The sequence below is a fragment of the Oryx dammah genome, unplaced genomic scaffold (assembly GCF_014754425.2).
Source record: "Oryx dammah isolate SB20612 unplaced genomic scaffold, SCBI_Odam_1.1 HiC_scaffold_2, whole genome shotgun sequence".
Taxonomy (NCBI): domain Eukaryota; kingdom Metazoa; phylum Chordata; class Mammalia; order Artiodactyla; family Bovidae; genus Oryx; species Oryx dammah.
In genome coordinates this window covers 191,691,243-191,707,064 of record NW_024070186.1, presented here as the reverse complement: position 1 = coordinate 191,707,064, position 15,822 = coordinate 191,691,243, and the positions used below count along the sequence as shown (strand labels likewise).

At 48.9% G+C, this 15,822-nt stretch overlaps 1 protein-coding gene across 3 annotated transcripts in view; it reads left to right on the top strand.

The window, feature by feature from the left end:
• The window catches only part of CUX1 (cut like homeobox 1), a 347,445-nt gene that overhangs the window by 177,646 nt on the left and 153,977 nt on the right, over nucleotides 1-15,822 (top strand). For all 3 annotated transcript variants that reach the window (XM_040261791.1, XM_040261782.1, XM_040261799.1), the window contains exon 4: nucleotides 10,868-10,946. In XM_040261791.1, coding sequence (XP_040117725.1) covers nucleotides 10,868-10,946 — 79 coding nt within the window. The remainder of the gene's footprint in view (nucleotides 1-10,867; nucleotides 10,947-15,822) is intronic.

The window sequence follows — 15,822 nt, the reverse complement described above, 5'->3', positions numbered from 1 at the left end:
GCTCTGATTATTGATCACAGACTCCTCCAGTGCCTTCAACCTCTTAAATCCCCCTGGAATGAGCCCCAGCCTCCCAAGGCTCTCATGCACACCTGCCCATCCCTGCTTAGGTGATCCTCTTCCTTCCCCTTCAGAGCAACCCTATCACTTCCCGGTTGACAGCCTCCAGGACTCCCAGAACCTTTCAGCATGAGGCTGTGGCCCCAGGCTTCGCCCCTAGGCCGCCCCCTCACCACCTCACACACACAAGCTCTGCTCCAGGCATAGCAGATCCTGCACTTGTGAGCAGGCCACATTGTTTTTGCACTGGTTCCCTCTGCCTGGAAGCCCTGCCCCTCCCATCACATAGGAAGCTGACCTGAAGTGTGCACGAGAGGAGATGCAGAACAGTATCTATAACACCCTCCTTGGGTGTGTGTTTTAAGAGAGACAGTGTGTGTATACAGATGCTTATCAGTGCATAAAATATTTCTGGAAAGATACTCAAGTGAGTCTTTGCCTCCAGGCCAGGCAGCTGGATGACAGGTAGATGAGGATGGGAAGGAAACCTACTTTCCACGATATGTTTATACTTTTTGGTTTTGTCTCTGTTTTCTTTTTCACTATTAAATGGTTTTTAGTGTACTCACAAACTTGGGCAGCCATCACCAAAATCCAGTTATGGAACGTTTTCATCATTTCAGAAAGAAAGCTCATACCCATTAGCATTCACTCCCCACTCACCCCACCCCCAGTCCCTGGCAACCACTAATTACTTACTCTCTGTCTCTAGATTTAACCATTCTCAGCATTTCATGTAAATGAAATCATTTACCGTGTGGTCTTTTGTGACTGGCTTCTTTCACTAAGCATGTTTTCAAGATTCACCCATGCTGGAGCCTGTATCAATACTTAATTCCTTTTTATGGCTGTGTAATATTCCATTGTGTGACTGTCACATTTTATCTGTTCATTATCAATTGACAGCTGGTGGAATATTTTCTACCCTTTGGCTATTTTGAATAATGCTGCTAAGAACATTCATATACAAGTTTCTTCAGAGAGAATGATTTTCATCTTTCTCGAATATATACCTAGGAATGGAATAAGTGCAAAATATATTAATAGTAACCCTATGTTCAACGTTTTGAGGAGCAGCCAGCCTGTTTTCCTGTGGTGTATGTCATTTTATATTTCTACCAGCAGTATGTGAGGATTCGTTTCTCTACATCCTCTCTAATGTTTATTATCTGTCTTTTGTATTATAGTCATCCTAGTAGGTGTGAAGTGGTATCTCACTGTGGTCTTGGTTTGCATTTCCTGATAATTATTGATGTTGAGTATCTTTTCATGTGCTTATTGGATATTTGTATATCTTCTTTAGAGAAATGTATATTTAGATACTTTGTCCATTTTAAAATTCAGTTATCTATCTGTTATTATTGAGTTGTAAGAGGTCTTTATGTATTCTGGATACTAATCCTTTATCAGATACATGATTTGCAAAAACGTTCTCCCATTTTGTTGGGTTGTATTTTCATTTCCTTGATAGTGTCCTTTGAAGCACAAAAGTTTTAAATTGTAAAACTCAATTATCCATTTTTCATTTGTTATTTGTGCTTTTGGCATCATAGCTAAGGTCATGAAGATTTACATCTGTGTTTCCTTTTTAGAGTTTTTGTAGTTTTTTTTACCTTTTACATTTTGGCCTTTGATTCACTTTGAGTTAATTTTTGCATCAGTGTGAGGTGGGGTCCAACTTTGTTCTTTTGCACATGGGTGACTAGTTGTCCCAGTTCTTCTGCTGCTGCTCCCTTACCCTTGTCACAAGTCATTTGACCAGGGGTTTGTTTCTGGACTCTTAGTTCTAGTCTGTTCTGTATATCTGTCCTTAAGCCAGTGCCTCACGGTCTTAGTTAATGTGGCTTTGTAGTAAGCTGTTATAGTAAGTTGTAGTGAGTCCTCCAACTTTGTTTTTCTTTAGGGGTTACTGCATTTGCATATGAATCTTAGGACCAGCTAGTCTTATCCTTCAGTGGAGCCAGCAAGGATTTTGATGGGGATTGCATTGTACCTACAGACCGATTTGGAACTTTTGCCATCTTAACAATAAATTAAACCTCCCAAACCAGAATATTTCTTAATTTCGCTTCCATATTGTTTATAGCTACTGTATAGAAAGACAGTTGATTTTCATATATTGATTTTATGCAACCTTGCTGAACACCATGTATGTTTTTATACTTAAAATGAATTCTGTTTTCTCTATACATATCATCTGTTCACAAAATAGTGTTTGCAGTGTCTCAGGTAGGCATTCACTCTTGGGGAAGCCTCTCCTCTAGCCCTGCTGTGGCTTCCCTGTGGAGGGTGGAGGGATGGCCCCCTCCACACTGTGCCCTCTGAGAGGGGAAGTGGAGGCTCTGACCACAAAGGACAGGCTGGCATACTTTCTGGCACATTTTAGCCACTCCTTAAGTGATTTTATTGACAAAGTGAAGGAATGAATGAACTAGTAGAGACAGGCGTCAGCACATCCCACCTCGGAAGTGCTCTGCTGTTTGCAAAGGTTTTCCTGCTGTTAAGCTGTGACCTGCTTTCTGTAACTTCTACCTGTTGTTTTTGGTTTCTTGCCCCAGGGAGAGACGAGATAGCTAATCCTTCTTCCTCACAACAGCTCTTCAGATACACGTTGACAGCTGGACTGTCAGATGTACAGGAGAGGGCTTTGTAAACTGTACAGAAAGACCAACACGCTTGTTGCTGTTTTATCGTCTTTACTGTGCTCTTGCTATCCTCCGCCACGGGTCTTCTCTGTGCCCCCCCACCCCCACCCACTCTTCATGGCACTGTCTCCTGGAATTCTCCAGTCTGTTACTCCTGGGAACTTTGGGGTTGGAGGGATAGTTAAGGACTGTGTCATCAGTTTGTCTAAGGCGCACTTTCGTGTCATGACCCAGGTCTGCACTGCATTGCCTTTATAACCAGACCTGCCCTCTGGGGTTTGTGCCCCCTGCTCTGAGCAGGGTAGGGATTCCCAACAAGTCCTGTTCAGTTCTCTGCAACAGGGAGTACCTCCACTGTGATTCTTCCTCACTGCCCTCGGGTCTGGGTGCTGGGAGTGATAAAGGAACGTGACCTTGAGCGACAAAGCTGCTGGTGGCAGCTGGGCTCCCACTCCTGTTTCCAGCCTCTCATCTCTCCACATCGCTCCAGAGATGGCTGGAGGGCGTCTCCTCCAGGGTCCTCTCTCATCTCTCTCGGCTATAGCTGGATTGGTATTTACCAAGCATTAAGTAGACGTATACTTAGAGGAGAATTCCTGGACTCTCAGCTAATGCGATCTTCTCTCAGAAAGTATGTTCCTCTTACGTGGCCAGGTTCAGTTAAAATTAGAACTGGGAAGCTGTGGCTCCATCCACATCTGTTTTGGACAGGACCTTGGTCATTCTCCATTGCCTTCTGAAATTCCACGTGGCTCTTCACATCGTGTTTTGCTCTGGAAAGAATTCTGCAGCCAGACATAGAGACAGAACTATTCTTTTGTATCCCTGCAGCTTCTCCTGATCCTCACTGGCCCATAGTCCAGCAACGCGCGTCAATTTGAAAATTGCACTAATGGTCTGTGTTTATTTCTAAATCATTAGTTTGTACATTCCCAGGGTGTAGCTAGCAGATTGTTCCTGAGTATGCTGTTGCCACCATGGTGCCTTAAATGTTGTTTAAGAGTCTCTGTCCTTGAGCATTTCTGGCTTTCTGCTGGGCTGGCTGGCAGCGGAGGCCAGCCTGTGCTGTAGTGGGAAGAGTGCAGATTTGAGCTTACTCAGGAAGACGTGGATCTTTACTCAGCTTCTGCATGCTCCCGACCATTCCAGATATTCACATTTCATTTCACAAACACTCAGCAATGCACTAAACAGATGAAGTGACCCAGGTGTAAATTAAGTAACCCGCCTCCAGATCCTCCAGCCATCAGCACCCAAGTCTGCATTCCTTCAAAGCATACATTCTTTCCCACCCGCACCCCCCCACTGCCCCCAGCCACGTGGCCGCCAGTCCCAGTGCTGTGCAGGGATGTCATCATATCGGAGTAGGGGTTTTGCTTGGGGGCTTGGTTCTGAGCAATTTGGTCAGTTTCTGCATCTGAGAAATGGCGCTGCCCATATGGCAGCCCCCATCACCATTCACAGCACGAGAGTTCTTCTCCCCATTTTGCAGACATAGACCCTGAGGCACAGAGAGGCTGATTTAGGGGCTGCGGCTCAGCCTTGCTTTTCTGGCACTGTACTATCTCCTGGCCCCGGGTGCCTCTGCCCTGCCTACCACCTGTGCCTGGCAAGTTCAAGCAACACCCTGAAAGGAGGAGCCATTTCCACTTCAAAATATGCTCCACTGAGCAGTCATCAAGGCCCATCATTCTGTTTCATATCTTTTTGGTGATCCCTGGGCCCTTGTACCAAGTCCACGCTGTTGTCCATCTTTACAGCTGGCATGACAAGGCACTCTGTGTGTGGCCGTGGGGGTAGCCCAGCTGGGCTATGTCCAGCATCCACAGCAGCCCGTTCAGGGTACCCAGTGAATAGCATCCTTTTCACTGTGAGCAGAGTGTGCAGCAGTCATGGCCCTGGGACTCAGGCCACCCCGGCAGAGATGCTAGAGTCACCAGCCCACAAGCAGAGCGTAACAGCAGCCACCAAGGCTTCATGCCTCCCAAGTGCTCGGTCCACTTGCTGGCAATGTGCACACATTTAAAAAAAAAAAAAATTTACAAAAGGCCTGTGAAGAGGTCTTATTTGCTCCCTTTTAGAGATGACTTACCCTGACTGGTTCCTCTCCACTCACAAAGCCTTCCCTGCTCTGCCCTCCACTGACACCTCCTCCCCAGGGTCCTCTAGTTCTGACTAGGGCAGTTGACTCCCTGCAACCAGGCCAGAGCTTGGCTGTCACGATGCTGCATTTCTTCTTCGTCTTGTTCAGTCGCTCAGTCATGACCGACTCTTTTCAGCCCAATGGACTGCAGCACAACAGACTTCCCTGGCCTTCACCATCTCCTAGAGTTTGCTCAAACTCATGTCCATTGAGTCGGTGATGCCATCCAACCGTCTCATCCTCTGTCGTCCCCTTCTCCTCCTGCCTTCAGGCTTTCCCAGCTTCCCAGGGTCTTTTCCAGTGATTCAGCTCTTCACATCCGGTGGCCAAAGTATTGGAGCCTCAGCTTCAGCATCAATCCTTCCAACGAATATTCCGGGTTGGTTTCCTTTAGGGTGGACTGGTTTGATCTCTTTGCAGTCCAAGGGACTCTCAAAAGTCTTCTCCAGCACCACACTACTTAGACTAAAGTGCAGTGGATATTACCAACCTTCTCGAAGCTCTCAACTATAGAAAACTACCTTCTCTACCCTGATCTTCCAAGGTCCTTGATGTTATAAAAGTCACCAGTGAGCCTTGAGGCATCTCTTGACCGGTGCAGACTTCTCAGCCTGGAATCTACCCTTGTTCATGCACAGACATACCCCAGGAGGCCGCCCATGTTAGTCAAGACCTGGGGCTGGCGGGGGCTTGGTGGGGGGTGGAGGTCAAAAGAGGAAGGTGCTGCTGACCTGCCCTGGGACAGACTGTAGCGTGGGGGGAGGATGCTCCCAGACGTGAGGCAGCCTTGCTCAGTGTGGGGAGTGGACAGAAGGAGACTCACCAGGAGCTCAGGTGGCACGAGGCCCGCGCCGCTGCAGCGTGCAGGCTTCTCGCTGCAGCGATGTCTCTTGCTGCCAAGCACGAGCTTTAGGGCTCTCAGGCTCAGTAGCTGTGGCCACGGGGTTAGTTGCTGGGGACATGTGGGATATTCCTGGACCGCAGATGGAACCCGTGTCCCCTGCACTGACAGGCAGACTCTTGACCGCTGGACACTGGACCACCAGGGAAGCCCCACATGTCTATCTTCAGAGACCCCAGTGCAAGAAGTGGCTCCTCTGAGGCTATGCTGTTCTCACGGCAGAGAGAGAGCATGCAGAGCTGAACCACACACTCACTCTTAAGTCTTACACGCAGACAAAGCATGTGGCACCACCACTTATGTCCCACACGGCCCAGTCTGCCACCTGTGGGCCAGAAAGCCCCCACAAGTCATGTGGCTGTGGGCAGAGACAGGCGATGCCCTCACAGGGAGGCCAGACGTGAGGGGAGCAGTAGCAAACAGTCTACAGGACGCCCCAAGTCCCATAGTGCAGCTCTGCTAGCTCCCAGAAGGTTGGGTGTTCCCTCACCCCTTCTAAATCTCGGGAGTCTCATCGTCGATTTCCATTAGGTTGGCCTCTAGCCCTGGCCTCTGAGTTCTTGTCCTGCTGGAAGCAAATATTAATTGAGATTGGAAATAAAACCCCTTTCTATAGACCTTTAACTTGAATGTTAATCCTTATTACAGAAAAGCCCAACTCAGCACTATAAAAGTGATGTTGAAAGGATAACTGTTGGATACAGGAAACTCTCAGTAGAATCACAGGGTGGGCATCTGGGCGGGGTGGGGATGAGAAGTTCAACGTAGGAGGCCAGCCGGAGACCACGGAGATGTGTGTTGGGAAAGGATGCTCCCCTGCACTGGCTCCAACCAGGTGCCTCTCATCAGAGAAGCAGGTCACCCACCTGCTGACGAGTCACAGCGCTCTCTACATAGTAAGCATTTTCATTGCTTACCTCATTCTGTACCTCAAGCTGTACCCCTTCACCATTTGCTCACTTCTGCAAATAAAACAGTTGACCAATGTAGGTAAATATTTATTCACACAGTAAATATGTATTCAGCACCTACTATGTGCTCGCTGTTAGGAGGAAAGCCTAGCACAGGCTCTCAGGGAATCCCAGGTCTCCCGACGGAGCCTCGTCTACGGTCCCGGACCTTCGGGACAATCCCATGTGGTGACGGGAGTGGCCGGCAGCCGGCAGCCTGCAGCCTGCAGCCCGGAGACGGATCAGCTGAGCCTGGAGGATCAGAGGAACATTCCAAAGAGGCGCCTTCCAGGCTGCGGGGAAACTGCTCATGTACTGAGGGAATAGGGAGTAACCGGGTGTGGCTGGAGTGCAAAGCGAGGCGGATCCCCAGAGCAGAACAGGTTTTACTCAGGGCCTGAGCACCCCCAGAGCTTCTCCAGATCTGTCCAAGCTCCACCAACAGCAGCCCCTCTGTCCTCTACTATTCCTCGCGGTGGCCCTGCATGCGTATGGGTGGTAGACAGCGTGTCTGCCTAAGGCTAGCTTTGCACATTAAGTAGCCAGAATGTCTAACCCAGGACGTGACATCCAATCCGTGCCTAAGACCTCACCACAGACCTCTTCTCATTCACAAACCTCTTAGCCCTTGTGCCGAGGGGCTGCCACGCTGAGTTCTGGTTCAAAGAAAGGTAGGCGCTGAGGGCGTGAGGATGAAGATGACGCCGTCTCTTCCTCTCTCACAACATGATAAGGGGGACAGATGGGGCCCCACTTCCCTGCGTCAGGCGCTGAGCACTTCACCCCCCTGGGCTCCCCCACCCACCCAGCCCTGGTCGGTGGGGCTGGCACACAAGGCCAGCCAGCCTGGCTCCAGGAAAACCCAGCACAGGCATCCTTGGGCCAGTGAAGCCTGCACTGAGTCTGGCAGCTCGGCCAGATCTTCAGGAGGCATAGATGCCAACAAAGGGTGCTCAAGGAAGAGAAAGCATGGAATTGAGAAGTCCCAGGCCACAGCAAGGAAAGGCCCACCCCAGAAAAGATGGAGCTGGGCAAGGGGGAGGACAGACCCAAACTCCGAGCCCAAATGCGTGGCAGGAGTCAAAAGAGTGAGTGAGCAGAGAAAGTCTCAAAATTGCCAGAATCAACAAATCCTTCCAGGTTTGGAAACTTTGGAAGAAGGCTTGGGGGACTTCATCAAGGAGAAACTCACCCACACGTGGCGCTCTCACCACCTCTCTTAAGAATCCTCAGCCCAGTTGCCTAATGCATTAATAAAGCTCAGCAGCCTGGCCTCGTTCTCGCAGGACTGGGTTGAGTGTTCTTGCGTCTGTGCAAGAACAAGTTCAAGGTTCCTGTCCTAATTTGCTAGGGCTGCCATAACTAAGTGCCACAGACTGAGCAGCCTCAACAGCAGACGTGTTTCTCACAGTCTGGAGGCCGGAGCCAAGGTCAGGGTGTCCGGCAGGGCTGGTGCCTTCTGAGGGCCGTGAGGGAGGGTCTGTTCCAGGCCCCTCCCCTGGCTCCTGGTGGTTTGCTGACCATCTCTGGTTTGTAGGTGCCTCACCCACATCCCTGGCTTCCTGCTCATGTGAGCTTCTCCTGTGTGCATGACTGTCCCCGTGTACAGATATCCCTTGTTTATAAAGACAGGGTCATGTTGGATTAGGGCCCATCCTAATGACCTCGTCTTAACTCGGTCATCTGCAAAGACCCTATTCCCAAATAAAGCCATGTTCATGAGTACTGGGGGTCCGGACTCTCAGGAGAGGGGTACAGTGCCATCCATAACAGTCCCAAGTGTGTTGTGTAGGGTACTCACCCCTCCCCCACATCCCCACCAACAACCCAGACAGGAGAGAGGAGACAGTGTTCAGGATCCTTCCACATCCCATGCTCTGCCCCCTGTAGAGGCAGCCACCTTTGTGGGTTTGGGCCGAATTCCTGGGAAGCGGAGGGTCCTCTCTAGGCAGATCTGGAGCTAAGCAGAGAAGCATCTGTGGGTGTCGAGAGGCGTGGAGAGCAGCCGGGGCCTCTGCCCTGCTTCTAGGGCATACTCTGATGCCCATGGGCACAGCATGCACAGGAGGTGGCAGAAAGGCCCAGAGTGAAGGGAGAACTCGAGACATCTGGAAAGGCAACTCCGAATATCCCCCTTTGCTCAAAACACTGATGTAGACGGTGGTTAGGAACACTTGAAATAATACTGCTAAGGCATTCCCCAAATTATATACTAGACATTGAAAAGACTTTATATGTTCATGAAAGCCCAATACAAAATTTTCCATACAGTTTGATTTTAACACATATACACACACACGTTTGAAACAGCTTTATTGAGATATAGTTCACATACCGTATAATTCACCCATTTAAACCTGGCATTGACTTTTACTACAGTTGCGATCAACCATGTGACATTTCATCACCCCAAAAAGAAACCCACACCCCTTAGTCGTCCTCCTCCAGGTCCCCCGCCCTAGACAACCACTAATCTACTGCCTCTACAGTTTGCCTACATGCCTACTTTTCATTCAAAATTAAAAGGGAACTGCAGACAGGAATGACTTCCACTGGTGAATGGCAGAATTATGGGGTTAATTTTCCTCTTTATTTTTCAATATATTTCTAATTATACAATGAATATGAACTGCTAGGAATCAGGCTCGGGAAGGATTTTATTTTAAAAATAAAGAGAGGACTAACTACCTTGACATTTTTAAGTAGTCCTTGTGGATTATTTGGAAAACATGCCCAAATCACCACCTTGTTTTATCAGGGGAGAAAGTGGGTCTGAGTCCTCAACGACTGCCTGCATAGAAGCATTTTGCAGCATGACTTGGTAGAAGTTGGAAGTGCATGCACTGTGCTTTTTTTCCGCTGCCTTGGATTCCCCGAGACCTGCCCTGCTCCCTCTCCCACAAACCTTGTGTCCCCCTCCCCAGGGTCTTCCCCAGGGTCTTTAATCAGGTGACCTCTGTCAGCCCTTAACAAATTGTTGGTTGGCTCAGGTGAGAGGCCCTGTAATTACGCCACATCCTTTTGCCTCTTTAATAATGTTGGAGACAGAGTATAATTCTGTGAGGGGACAGAGGAATATATAATTTAGTGTCCTTTTCCTGAGCCAGCGTGAACTCCGTGCATGTAGCATCTTGCACGCCTCAGGGGTAAAAAGTGATCTGTTGTCTGAGCGAACGTGTTTGGGGAGCAAAATACGTACTGAGTCCAGCCAGCCGCTGGAGCCTTTGTGGATGTGTGTCCGGCATGCTGGGGACGCATCACCGTTTTCTGATGAATGGACTTTTCACCGGAGGGGAACCAGCTCAGCTGGGTTGGTTCATGAGACACACTGATCCTGGCCACTGAGGCAGGAACTCACTGTCGCCTAAGCTTGAAACCCAGACACTGTCCTTAACACTCCTGGATCCTCTGAGTCTCACATCAGCTCAGCTGGACCTGGGCTCTCTGCTCGGCCTCTTTCCCGCAGTCCCCACTGCCGCTGCCCTGTACATTCTCACCGGGGCAGAGGCAGCAACCTGGGGGAAATGTCGCCTCCTTCCTGCCCCTCCTGGCCTCCTTCCACTCTGACTCAGGTCCAGATAGTGCACCGACCCCTCACCTGGCCAGTCTCACACTCCGCCCCCCAGCAGCCCCACATTCCCTGGGGTGTTATAGCCCCATCCGAGTTTCTTCATCTGGATTCTATGGACAGAATACAGGTGGACACATGAGTGTCCTACAAGTAGAGCGTGTAACCGTGTGTGTTTCTAGGAGGAGGGTCTTTGGTTTTCAGAAAATTCTTCGAGAGGACCTAAGGGCCCACCGGTTTCAGAACCTTGGTGTTTGAATGTGTTCCTCCCCTTTCGTGTCACCTCTCCACCTGGTGAGCTGCTCTTGAGAACTCTGCTTAGATGTCACTCAGTCGCTCAGTCGTGTCCGACTCTTTGTGACCCCATGAACTGTAGCCTACCAGGTTCCTCTGTCCATGGGATTTTCCAGGCAAGAATACTGGAGTGGGTTTCCATTTCCTCCTCCAGGAGATCTTACCAACCCAGGGATTGAACCCAGGTCTCTTGTGTTGTAGGCAGACGCTTTACCATCTGAGCCACCAGGGAAGTCGATTATTAAATCACCTCTTGACAAATTTTGAGCTCTTTGTTCTTCTTATCTTCCTCCCATTTCCTTTCAGATTGATGCACTGAGTAAAAGAAGCAAAGAAGCTGAGGCAGCCTTCTTGAATGTCTACAAGAGATTGATTGATGTTCCAGGTAAGCCCAGCACTTGCAGCCCGTCCATGGGCATTGTGTCTGGTGAGTCGGTGGGTTTCTGATGGAGCTGCCACGTTTAGCTTTGGTTTAAAATGCTGCACGTTTCACAGAGAATAGAACGTGTGTGTGCACTATGCAGACACCCTGGGTGTTCTCAGCTCTGGGCTAACCAATTCCATGTTCAGGAATGGCTTCGATAGGGCACCTCGCATGCCTTGCTCCTCTCCCAGGTCATCCAGGGGATCAGTGACCTCTGGCCAACTCTTTCACTTCATATCAAAGGGCAGGTGGTAACCCATCTAACTACAATGTGTAGGAGATGTTTCTTCTTTTGAAGGCAATAAAGAGCTACAATGTTAATAATGCTTGCTATGGCATTCAGAGAAATAATGTCTCCTCATTCCTTATTTTAGAAAAGCAAGATGGAATTTAGAGCCCCCACTGGTCCCATCAACCCTCTGTCCGCAGGTGGTCCACTCAATCCATGGGGAGGTGACAGACACAATCACGGGTCCCAACCCAGTCCTGAAAAGACTCAGATCAGAAAATGAGCCACTCGAATGCCAACTTCTGCTGACCAAGGAAACCAAATTACCACCACCCTCCCCACCCCGCCCACTAGAGCTGCAAGCTTGCCCTCATTAGGAATCCTGTGTGCATCACCAACACAGCTAGAACTGCCTTAACAAAGCAAAGCAGAAACAAGTCTCCTTTGTACCTGTATTGTATTCTAATTCAAGTCCACTGAGGGCTTTGTGTTCCCTCTGGGAGCCAGAGGCCACACCAAACTAGGAGCAGGAGAATACACTTAGACACTTGGGACAAGGAGCAGGGAGATCCAGATGCCAGGGTCTCATTATGAGTTCTTCACCACATCCCTTGTTCCTCTGTGAACCTCAGTTTTCCCATCTGTAAAATGGAATAAGGTGGGGAGACAGCCTAGTGATGGAGAGGGATTGCCTTTGTTCTAACCCTTTTGCTATCTCAGGAGTTTATCCAGCTCTTAGTTCCAAATTCTAGCCTTTCAATTGTACCCACCTAGGGTTTCCTGAACACTCTGACTGAGGCTCATGTGAAGCCTCTTCCACAGGAAATGAGTTACTTGTGCTGTCCTTCGCAGGCATCAGCAGTTTGGTGGACCTGCTTGGGTTTTCTTGTGCCGGTGCTAGTTCTGTGTTAGTGACTTAGTTGAAAGGGGGCCAGCTTATTTTGCCTTTTCCCAGAGAACCTGCAGCTCTTGTTTGCTAAGTAACCTATACTCTTTTTTTAAAAAAAAAGTCCAGCTCGTCCCCGGGTCCTCCCTTAGTGAGGTTTCTCCACTGGGAAGCCGCTTGAACAAGTCGTTGGGTTTCTTTGTCTGCAGTTACTTTCCATCTTCACTGCCTATCAATAGAAAAGAGACTACTTTTCTCATCAGCACGCCTCTTTACCTGAGCAGTCCTTATTCGTATACATATATAATTTTTATGGAACTTTGATCATGAGTATATAGTTATATTCTGCTTTTTCCACTTAATGTTATTCCATCATCATTTTACTTGTATTGGTGATATTCTTCATAATTATCCTTTTTTGGCTGGCAGTTTTAATTTCAGGTGGTGTGAGCAAATAACATTGGATGTTTTCTATAATAATAAGAGTTCATCAGAGTATATTTGCATGCCACGTAGATCAGGTACTGCCTCCCAGGTACTTCTTTCTTACAAATGCTGTGGTCTGACACATCTAACAAGTACTTGAAAAGCAGGAATGGAGCTTGGCACTCCCAACCTGTGTTTTGGAGTCTGCTTATCGCTCAGATGAAGTAATAGTGTGGCTGAGGCTTACAGGAAGGGCCTGGTCAATAGCAATGCATTTATTGACGGTCAGTCACATAAATGGGGAGAGTCAGAGGGCCTTAACTGTCTGTGGGCTCCAGGCTTCAATCCAGCCAAATCCAGAAATATAGGTGAGGTGTGTTAAGTTCTGGTTTCAAGAAACAGCTTGGACTTCCCTGGTGGTCCAGTGGTTAAGAATCCGCTTGCCAATGCAGGGGACGTGGGTTTGATCCCTCTTCCCAGGTTGCGCTAGTGGTAAAGAACCTGCCTGCCAGTGCAGAACCTGTAAGAGATATGGGTTCAATCCCTGGGTCAGGAAGATCCCCTGGAGGAGGGAATGGCAACCCACTCTGGTATCTTTGCCTGTGAAAATCCCATGGACAGAGGAGCCTGGCGGGCTATAGTTCATGGGGCCACAAAGAGTAAGACATGACTGAAGTGACTTAGTACAAGAAAGATCCCACATACCTCAGGGCAACGAAGCCCGTGCATCACACCTACTGAGCCTGTGCTCTAGATGACTGCTTAGCATCTAGAGGATACTTAGCACTCAGGGTTCATCATAGCAGCACATGCACTTCAGAGGCCTTGGGTTTTTGTGGCTGGTACTAACGTCCAGAATGCGTTGGATTCAGTAGCTATCCGGCCAGCACCCCAAGCTCAACCCCAGCCTCACGCATAGAGCAGGGGACTCCTCTGCCGCAGCCCTTTCCCTCCCCTAGTGGTGCAGCTCTGTTGTTCAAAAGAAGCATTGGGGTCACCAAGCTCCTCCCTCTTCTCAGCTTCCACATCCAAAATCCCAAGCAGTACTATTTCTCCTTCCAAAAACTTTCTTTAGATCAAAGACACTGAGTAAACATTTAAATCCATGATTGTCCTGGTGTGTCCCCTGAACAGTTGCCACCATTAAGAGCTCATGTTTACCTCCCTTCTCACTTGTCACCAGATGTGCCTCATTCCTTCGTCAGTTTTGAGGTTATTATCAGAAACATCCTGCTACTGTGGCCAATGTATGCTATCTTTCCCCCCTGCTGTGCCCCTTGGCTCCATGGAGCAGCCCCATCAGCACTGAGGATGCTGTCCCCTGGCACGATGCTGAGTACCAGGGATGGAGCAGGGAGCAGGTACGACAAACAGCTTCCTGTTCTTGTGGACTCGAGAGTCTGGTGGGAATGTGGGCATCCAAAAGTCATCACACAGATCATTAGTGAATTTTAGGTGTGAGCAGTGCTCTGAAGGCAGAGCCCCCTGGGCAAGAGAGTGTAGATGGGGAAGGACAGGGCAGGGTCAGAGGATGCAATGAGCCCCAGGGAGCAGGAGGAGGAGAGGGAGGTGATGAGAGTGGCCACATACCATATCATCCACACCGGGACACCATCAGTAGTCCAAGAGCCCTGCTCGTCATCGAGCTGAGTCAGGGAATGCAGTGACTGAGGAGGGAGGGGCCCAGGCCGCTGGAGTAGACGAAGGGTTCTGGACTTTGTCTCACAGACAGACCATTGATGGATTTTAAACAGGGGAATGACGTGATCAGATTTGCACAACGGAAAAGTCAACCTGACTGCAGTGTGGAAGCAGATCAGAAAGGGATCCCAGGTGGTATGGGAGGGGAGAGGTGAGGTCTCTGGGTTTCTACTGGCAGGGGTGGACTTGGAGAGGAATGGGCAGTGGAGGAAAGCTACTCAGATGGCTCTTGCCCAGGACCCAGTTCATGCAGTGTTAACTTCATCCATCTCTAAATGACAATACTGTTTATGTGGTTCTATCTGGTTTACAAAATTAAAAGGAAGACCAGCGAAAAGTGGGCCAAGTTAGCCTCCAGTCACCAATTCTATTATTGTTCCTCATTATTATTCTAGTTGAATGTGGCCTTTGCCTTTCTTGTCAACGTCATGGCAGTAGTAAAGTAGTTTTATATTTAGATTCATAAAGTCATAGTTTTACATCATCAGCCTAAATGGCTTCATCTGTGACTCTTATCACAGATTTTATATCATTGTTTATATGATCAATGTACAAATAGCTTACACTTGCAAATATTTAAAATTTTTTATTTTATTAACCTCTGATAGGGATTTATATTAACTTGCTAATGGCCACTCACATGAGGAAAAAGAATCATAGCCTCTGCCAGCAGCGTGACTTGAGAGGACACCCAGCAAGGCCCCAGGTCGGGGAGTCCTCAGCAGCAGACACCCTGCCCGGGAGGCTAGCGTCCTTGTGCACTGGAATCTAGGTTTGTGGGTGAGAGCAGAGGTCAGTGACTGTCAACCACACTGGCCCCAGCAGTGCAAGGAAAAGTTCAAGGTGTGCTGTTCCGAAGTCATACTTACACACTCCCTCTGCCTACATTTCTGGCAGCCACATGCCAGGCCCAGCAGCACCCACCCAAGATGCAAATGAGGCTGAACTCGACCCCTGCCTTCCCTCGGGTGGTGCGAGACTGTGGAGCGTCTTTGAGAGAATATCCCACAGTTCAAGCCGGTGAAGTAGGCAGCCTCCTTCCCTCACTGTAATGGAAGAAGAAGTAAATGTCTCCACTCTTAAAGTGTGACCCTCTCAGATAGCTGGGAAAATTCTGGAATGACCTCCTCTTAAAGGCCCTTGCATAACTGGAATTTTTACTGTGTTCTGAGCAGAGTTAACCATGGTATGCATAATCTGCCAGGAATTAACCTCACGTGGGTGACTTTGCTCTTGCTTCTGGATACTTTTTAGATTCTTTACCATGAGCTTGTCTCTATCTCTACAATCTGGGTAGAGGGTGGGAGGAGGGGTGGGAGCATACATTTGTAAAATATTCAACTCTCAATCTCAGTTGTTGAATAGCCCTTCGTAGCGGGTTAACAAGATAAGAACGTAAGCAGTAATGGGTGGAGTATTTGTCCACACTTAATAATTGGTACAGAGAAGGCAATGGCAACCCACTCCAGTACTCTTGCCTGGAAAATCCCATGGGCGGAGGAACCTGGTAGGCTGCAGTCCATGGGGTCGCTAAGAGTCAGGCACGACTGAGCGACTTCACTTTCCCTTTTCACTTTCATGCATTGGAGAAGGAA